Source organism: Anguilla anguilla, chromosome 18 (assembly GCF_013347855.1).
Source record: "Anguilla anguilla isolate fAngAng1 chromosome 18, fAngAng1.pri, whole genome shotgun sequence".
NCBI classification, from domain to species: Eukaryota; Metazoa; Chordata; class Actinopteri; order Anguilliformes; family Anguillidae; genus Anguilla; species Anguilla anguilla.
The window spans coordinates 5,962,644-5,971,023 of NC_049218.1; the positions used below are offsets into that span (position 1 = coordinate 5,962,644).

Consider the following 8,380-nt stretch of genomic DNA (forward strand, 5'->3'; position numbering starts at 1 on the left):
AACAAATCTAAGTCTAACATTTTGAAGGATAAAATGTTTGCCCATGATGGTTTCCTGGCCTGTGGCGGTTGCCTATGACGGACAAACTTTCACTCTTTCTAGTTAAAACAGGATGGAAGGTGTTTGAATTAAGGTTTAAACTACATTTACACCTTAATGAAAGTGTCCCCCTCTCTTATATCAATATGAACTTTTCATGCAGTGACCTCCCATTCTCCACGACTGACTGCCTCCCTTACACTGAGCCCTTGTGTGATTTAAAGAGCTCAGCAATGACATTCACAAAGCGGTGTTGCTGATATGAAGCCACAGAAGTACTGGAAAAATAAAATTAAAATAAAATAAGCAAAAAATAAGCTCCGCTCCAGTGTTAAAATGACTACATATCCAGAGTTTATGACTCTGAATGGCACATTTGCTTTTCACAAATGCACAAATGCTGAAAATAGTCTTGTTAATATGAAGTTTAGCCTCCGTCTTTGCAATCTCGTGAAAACAGCATGTAAGTCAATATATTAGTCAATTTCTTAATATAATATTTGTGTGTCTTAATATACTATTTCTGAATGAATTACCACTTGAAGTGGGAATTCCATCAAAGCACGATGAACTAAACTGATCATATATACAATCTGTCTGCAGCTTAAATAATCATGTTATTATCTACTTTTATATACTATTTTTGTATAGATATTTTTCAAGTTTGCAGCCACATTTTGAGTTTACCTGACCTGACTAGAATTGCATCTTATCTCTGAGAATTTGCCAGATAAATCAATGTTTTTATGAATTTCCCAGCAAGCTTTGAACCAGGAAATAAATGTCCTTAATGCTGAATTTTCTCACTAAGCCCTTGAATATGATGTAATTACAAGCTGAATTTATCTTGTTTCAAGTGTATAACCTCACCTGGACAGGTGAGAAATGGCAGCCATGCAATGAATGAGCTATGGTGTAACCAAAGTTAAAACAGAATTTGTTTGTTCAGAAGCAAAGTTAAGTATCCGCTAATGAGAAATTTCAAAGGACATGAGTCAACAAACATTTGAATATACCATGGAACGCATTCCTAAATATTTTGGTTGTCACTGAGGTTTCGCAGATATATAGCTTGCATTAAATTAAATCTCTCTAGGGTGACAGTAATTACCCAATATTTATGGTATAGTCAGTTCTATCAATATTATAAGTTCTTATGATTATCATTATTATTATTATTATTATTACCAGCATCAATAAATAAGAAGAGTCCCTTGGGCTGTTAAACTTAAGGGCGGTTCTTTGAGTGTTTTCTTGTTCGTCTTCGTTGTTTGTGACCCTGTCATGATCATCGTCGTTGTCATCGCCGTTGTCCTGTGAATTTGGGGTGGTGGGGTTCTGCCTGGCACTGAGGCTCCCCCCCCCCCCCGTGAGAGGCTCAAGCAGTGCCTGGGAGGTACAGGAGAGACCCCCCGCCCCCTCCCCCCCGCCTCCCCCCGACCCCCCCTTCAGTGCCCCCGCAGCATCTATACGTTGATGGCGTGGGCGTGCTTCTTGCACAGGGGCTTGTCCTTCTTGGAGTAGAACGGCTGACCCTCCAGGTTGATGTGGCACACCTGTTGCAAGGTGGATCACATGGTCAGAGCACGCCCGTCATGACTGCACATGACAGTACTAACAGCTGAACTATGACCTCTACCATTAACTAAACACATACGGATACTCCCGATTCATATTGGCTTAAACCAATGACATTCCTTTAACTCAAAACATAGCCTTGATGATAGAGGATACAGTACCTATCTCTCTCATCAGTACCTATCTGGCATGCAGTTGGTTACGGCGCACTGGTGGCACTGCCCCCTGGTGCACGGGAGGAAGTACTGTACGTACCGCGCAGACGAAGCAGGTGTCGTGCCAGGTGTGACCGAGGGCCTCGATGAACTTGTCCCCGGCCTCCACCGGGAAGTCGCAGCCGTGGCACTTGGTGCTGAAGAGGGCAACGTAGTCTGAGGAAACACAGAGGGAGACTGAGCAACTGAACGCACACACACAGACACACACACACACACACACACACACACAGACACACTCCACAGCCCCTGATTTGATTGAATTCTTTATTGATTATTAAAATACAGGTGGCCCCTCTAGCCAGAGATGACCCAGTTACGTAAATCATCAAAAGGATAAAAAACACAATAAAGCACACAGGCTTATTTCCATTGTGGTCCTTTAAATGTCACCCTTTAACAGACTTTAAACCCTGCCATAAAACAAACGCCCACCAATAATGACTGTAAAACTGGAATTAAGGCAAGAGGGACATTCCCCTTCACTGTGGCGGTGAGGTGGCACAAACACGAATGCCCCCTGACTGTGATATTTCCTGTGGGGGCCGGCCAGATCATAAAAGCACACTCCCAATCTCTCAGTGAGTCAGTGTAACCAGAAACGATTTATCACTAAGACTTATGGTCCACCTTCCATTCTCTGTTGAAACCCCTTTAAAAATAAGTTCCAGTGATGGAACTTTCCATTTGACAATGCACACATAGAACATCTTGGAAGCCATTTTGGACTTTAAAAAAGTGTCTTTGGTGTAACAGAGTGACAGGAACATGGGGATGAGGTGACTGAGTGTGTGTGAGAATCTGTGGACTGAGGGGGTGGCTGGTCTGGGACGGGCAGTTTGGGGGTAGCTGGTTCGGGACGGGCAGTGTGGGGGCAGCTGGTTCGGGCCAGGCAGTGTGGGGGTGGGTGGTCCTGGGACGGACAGTGTGGGGGCAGCTGGTTCGGGACGGGCAGTGTGGGGGGTAGCTGGTTCGGGACGGGCAGCGTGGGGGCGGGTGGTTCGGGCCAGGCAGCGTGGGGGCAGCTGGTCTGGGACGGGCAGTGTGGGGGCGGGTACCTTTTTCGCAGTAGGGCTCTCCGTCCTCCATGTGGAAGAGGCTGTTCCCGAAAGGCTTGCCGCAGGCGGCGCACACGAAGCAGGTGGTGTGCCACGTCTGCCGCAGGGCGTGCATCACTTCCTGTGGACCGCGGGGGGGAGAAAGCCAGCGTCACGGCCTGTCACCCGTTAGCCTAGCGGAGACCGTCACGCACGGCTAACGATAGCTACGCAGCTCGGGTTTATTCAGCCTGAGGTAAGGTGTGATAAAGGAGACCGTGGTAGTCTCAAACTGAGAGCAAAACTAATGAGGAAATTTACATCAGCTGCATCAGTACATGTGTGCTGGGGCTGAAATGTGTGTGTCTCCAAAACTGTGCTGTGAGGGTGAGAGAGCAAGCGTGTGTGTGTGCATGTATGTGCATGTGTGCGTGTGTGTGTGTGTGTGTGTGTATGCGTGCGTGCATGCGCGTGTGTGTGCACGTGTGTGTGTGTGTGTGTATGTGCGTGTGTGTGTGTATATGTGTGTGTGTCTGTGTATGTGTGTGTATGTGCGTGTGTGTGCGTGTGTGTGTGTGTATGCGTGCGTGCATGCGCGTGTGTGTGCACGTGTGTGTGTGTGTATGTGCGTGTGTGTGTGTATATGTGTGTGTGTATGTGCGTGTGTGCGTGTGTGTGTGTGTGTGTGTGTGTGTGCGTGTGTATGTGTGTGTGTGTGTATATGTGTGTGTGTCTGTGTATGTGTGTGTGTATGTGCGTGTGTGCATGTGTGTGTGTGTGTGTGTGTGCGTGTGTATGTGTGTGTGTGTGTATATGTGTGTGTGTCTGTGTATGTGTGTGTATGTGCGTGTATGTGCGTGTATGCGCACACGCATTGTGCCCAGCTCACCCCCATGATCTTGGTGTTGCAGCGGGAGCAGGTCGGGGCGAAGAACTCCCCGTAGCAGGTCTCACAGTACACGGCACTCTGCTCCTCCACGAAGCTGACGTCCGCCAGCGAGGTGTGGCAGTAGTTGCAGTTAAACTCCTCGGGGTGCCAGGACCGCCCCAGGGCCACCAGGAAGGGTCCCCTGTGGGTGGGGAGAGCACCGGGACACTGACACCCCCTCTCTCTCATCTGAGTCACATCTGTGAAACTGGGGGCCTGGACCCTCCAAAATTCACTTCAAGGACACACCTGACCCTTGTAAGTGGAGTAACCAAGGAGCAGACTTGCTGTATAACAGCAATGCTTAGCTTTAATCATATACTGCATGAGTGAATTAATGTGATTTATTCTATGGCTTCAGGCATACACATGTACACTGTGTTAAACATATTTCTGCTTGTCATTTTATAAGACAACACCTGGGGTGTAGAGAACAGCAGACTCCAGCGTAGGTGCACTTCTAACCACCCACACACAGAGGGCGCTGTTACCTGACGACATTGTTGCAGGCACCACAGAGCGGTGTCCGGCTGCTGGCAGCGAAGCGCTCGGCCCTCTGGGCAACGCCGCGCGCTACAGGGGGCAGTTGGATGGGGGCGGGGTTGTAGGCCGGGGCTGGGTTGTAAGCAGGGGATGGGGCATGTGGAGCCTGGGAAGGGTTGGGTATGTAGGCCGGGGGGGGCGGGGCAGCTTGGGGCAGGGGCTGGATTTTTTTTGTGGTGGTAGTGGTGGTCTTGCTAGGGTCGAACTTCTGGGCGAAGCTGCCATCGGTGATCCAGGGAGGCCTGTTGCCGTCCCCGCCAACGACCGGAGCTGGAGCGGGGGCATGGACTGGAGCCCGGGCCGGGGGTGGAGCTGGAGCTGGAATCCACAAAAGGCACAGTTAACACCACCCGAAGACCAACATCACCGGAAAGTTAACACCACCCGAAGGTCAACCCCACCCAAAGGTCAACATCACCCCAAGGTCACCCCCATCCCAAAAGTCAACACTACCCCAAAGTCAACACCATCTGAAAGTCAACACCACTCAAAGGTCAATGCCACCTGAAGGTCAACAGTACTTAAAGTTCAACACCACCCCAAGGTCAACACCACCCCAAGGTCAACACCACCCGAAGGGCAACACCAGTAAACAGTTCACTCTTCCATGTAAAAATATTAACCAAGTTAAAGCTATCAGTGCTTTCAGAATCAATCTGTTTCAAAGTAGATTACTACCTATCCCTCAATTTGAATTATAAATAAACGTGTGAACGTTTATGAGCATTAGAGGACACGCACAATGTCAGTGTCCCTTAGAAAGCAATTTTGTCAATGCCTGGCGTGTCCAAGTGTGCCGCAAAGCAAATAAAATAACTGAATGTAAATTATGTGCTGTACGGCGCCATCTAGTGTTCCTACCTGGAGCAGCAGGGTAGGCGGCGGGCTTGATGGTAGCCGTGGTGACCACCTTGGCTGGGGGCGGGCCCACGGGGATCTGGATGGAGCTGTGCTGCACGGGCGGGGCCTGGGGGTGTGGCCTAGAGGAGACAGACAGGAAACTGAGTCACGTCGCAGTCACACCGCAGGCTGAGAACATGCTATCCCTCACAGACAGCATTCTCTTAAAAAGGAAATGTACATTAGGTGTACATTCCCCAGGCAAATGCCAAGGTGTAGGCTTAACTTACTTAATTCCTATTTAAGACATATTTAAGATTATGCCCAACATTTAAAAAACTACAGTGCTTTATTGTGGAACTTTAAAAAAAAAATACATTCAGGACAGATAGAAAAATTTTGGGCGAACTTTACTGGTACAGAACTACAATAAACATGAGGGGGAGACACGGAATGACAGGTATCCATGGAGACAGACTGCATGGAGACAGATTTCCATGGCGACAGATTTCCATGGTGGGGGGGGGGGGGGGCGGACACAGAACAGTGAGTGACAGCTCAAACCTGGGGCCGATAACCTCCGGGCCGCCTCCTCCCTGGCGTGTTTTTACCTGGACTCCTCCCCCTTCCCAGACACGTTTGCGCAAAAAGGTTAGTGGGGGGGGGGGGGGGCAGGGTATGTTTTTTTGGGGGGGAGGGGGGGGTTGGTTGGGAGGGTGTTTAATATGAGCAAAAACCCAAAGGGAGAAACAGCCTGGTATCGAAACACAGTGTTAGAACAGAGAGCCTCAACCACCGCCTGCTTCAAACAAGGGATTTAATAAATTTTTTTTTTTTTTTTTTTAAACAGGATTAAAAAAAGAAGAAATAAGTAAATATCTACATGTACATACAAAAGATACAGGAGAAGGGGGGTTAAAATTCAGTAGGTTAGACGGAGAGAATCAAAGCGGGATTATCATCCTTAGATCACACAACTGAACTAGAACAAAGGAGAGAGAGAGAGAGAGAGAGAGAGAGATGGGTTATTTCCAGTGTGAAAGGGTTACGCTATGCTGGGGGGGGGGGGGGGGGGGGCACCCGGACGTTTCGGGGTGTGGGAGCTGTAAGGCAGTCCACGTCTGTACCTGGAAGTATGGGACATATGCTGGGCGCTGTAACTGGAGGTCTGCATGTTGTAGCTAAAACGTAAGAGAGAGAAAGGGGTTTTTTTGCGGTTAATTGTGAGGTCTGGGCTCACCCCTTCCGGGGGCGACACACACACACGTACACACAACAGACGCAACAGACAGAAAAACCATACACAGTCTTCCGTGCAGCGGGGTCGGATCGCTCAGGACTCAAAAACAATTCAAAAATGTTTTTGAACTTTCACCTAAGAATGAACGCCCTCTGTAAATCTGAAACCTGAGTCTGTCGTTCATGTCGTTCGATATGAGTCGCCGTCTGCTGCTTCTGCTACTAGCTCTGATACGACTCACAGATACTTCAGCTTCAGTGCCTCAGTGGTGCTACTGGCAAAATGAGCGAAAACCACACACGCTCAACGGATCAAAGTAACCCTGACAGAGCGGCCCCTGTGTGTGTGACCCTGACAGAGCGGCCCCTGTGTGTGTGACCCTGACAGAGCGGCCCCTGTGTGTGTGACCCTGACAGAGCGGCCCCTGTGTGTGTGACCCTGACAGAGCGGCCCCTGTGTGTGTGACCCTGACAGAGCGGCCCCTGTGTGTGTGAGAGCCTTACTCAAAGACCCTGCGTGATTCCTACAGGTGGGGGGGTGTTTGTTGGGGGGGGGCGTATGGCACAACTGCTACTGCTGCTGGATGCGCAGTCCAGACAGTTGCGCAGTTTGAGCGGCTGCAGGCTGCGTTATAGGTCCTGTATATGGCTTTTCTGCTGTGTGGGTGGGGGGGGGGGGGGGGGGGTTGATTGATGTGATGGGATAGGGAACACACGTTGCTCTCTAATGTGCTCTTTGCTACAAGGTCTGTGTGTTTCACTCCCTCTGTGACCCCCCCCCCCCCCCCGCCAGCCCCTACCCCCTGTAACTCAGGTGCAGAAATTAGTAGAGGGGGGGGGTAGTGCTTAGAGGCCCACGGGGAGCTCTACAAGGGCTGCTTCCGTTCCCATCCCAAAAGGGGGACCGGACACACAGTAGCGCTGGGAGCCGTAAAGGTGGACTTGTGGGGCAGAGGTGCAGGTATGCTGACAGGTCTTCTAACTCACAGCCCTCCTAACTCACTGGAAATGGGCCCCCTGGAGCCAATCCCAGGCCAGTTCACTGGAGCAAGGCTTTATAAATAAGCCCGCAGGCTAATTTATCGGCTGGCTAGCAGGGCTGGTGTGGAATGCTATAGCTTGAGACGCTAGATCACATCAAAGTTGAATAATTAATAAATATGCATGCCATGGTATATTATGGCATGTATATCCACTCACACACACACACATGCACGCACGTGCACACACACACACGCGCACACACACACACACGTATACACGCACGCACATACAGTCCCACATATACTGTATTTATGCATTATAAGAATGTATGTGTGTGGGAACATCTGACATATATATGACTTCATTAAAAACACAACAACAACAACAAAAACAGGAATTTTGACCTTCACATGCAACCGGTGCATCCTAATAGGCCAACCACAGACCCCAGTGGTGGAGTCAGCCTCACATTAAAACCCAGCCTGGGTCATTAGACTGGACAGCTGAGAGTCCATTTCTCCAGACTCACATGCAGTCAGTATGAATGCACTTCAAACAAGCTTTGTTAGTTGGCATGGAGACCAATATGATAAGCTGCTGGACCACGGACTCACATTACATAAAATGTAAAAAAGAAAGAAAGAAAAAACAAAAAAACAACAAAAACAAAACAGTGGACTGACAGGAGATTCATTTGATTGATTAAACGAAAGCAGCGAAATGTTTTTACAAAACCAAAATCAGTATGTTGTGATTGTTGATGAGAGGGAAACATTTTGTATGTTGTAGAGAACATATAATCCTCAGTGCCACTACATTGTCCAAACCCTTTGTGGAGACGCATTGGTGAATGACACATTGGCAGATTTTTTAAATGGAGTTAGTTAATGAGGACTAATGAGATTGAACATTTCATTCAACACAGACTGGTGATGAAAAATAAATATTATTAATGCCATAAATTAAATTTGTCTAAT

At 48.7% G+C, this 8,380-nt stretch overlaps 1 protein-coding gene across 10 annotated transcripts in view; it reads right to left on the minus strand.

Moving 5' to 3' along the window:
• Positions 1 to 1,480: 1,480 nt before the first annotated feature.
• The window catches only part of ldb3a (LIM domain binding 3a), a 63,040-nt gene continuing 56,140 nt past the window's right edge, over positions 1,481 to 8,380 (minus strand). For 9 of the 10 annotated variants that reach the window (XM_035399420.1, XM_035399419.1, XM_035399424.1 and 6 more), the window contains 7 exons: positions 6,308 to 6,361; positions 5,202 to 5,320; positions 4,289 to 4,658; positions 3,759 to 3,939; positions 2,891 to 3,011; positions 1,873 to 1,988; positions 1,481 to 1,595 (listed from right to left, as the gene is read on the minus strand). In XM_035399420.1, coding sequence (XP_035255311.1) covers positions 1,506 to 1,595; positions 1,873 to 1,988; positions 2,891 to 3,011; positions 3,759 to 3,939; positions 4,289 to 4,658; positions 5,202 to 5,320; positions 6,308 to 6,361 — 1,051 coding nt within the window. In that variant the 3' untranslated portion in view covers positions 1,481 to 1,505. The remainder of the gene's footprint in view (positions 1,596 to 1,872; positions 1,989 to 2,890; positions 3,012 to 3,758; positions 3,940 to 4,288; positions 4,659 to 5,201; positions 5,321 to 6,307; positions 6,362 to 8,380) is intronic. The other variant, XM_035399425.1, reaches the window with a different exon arrangement.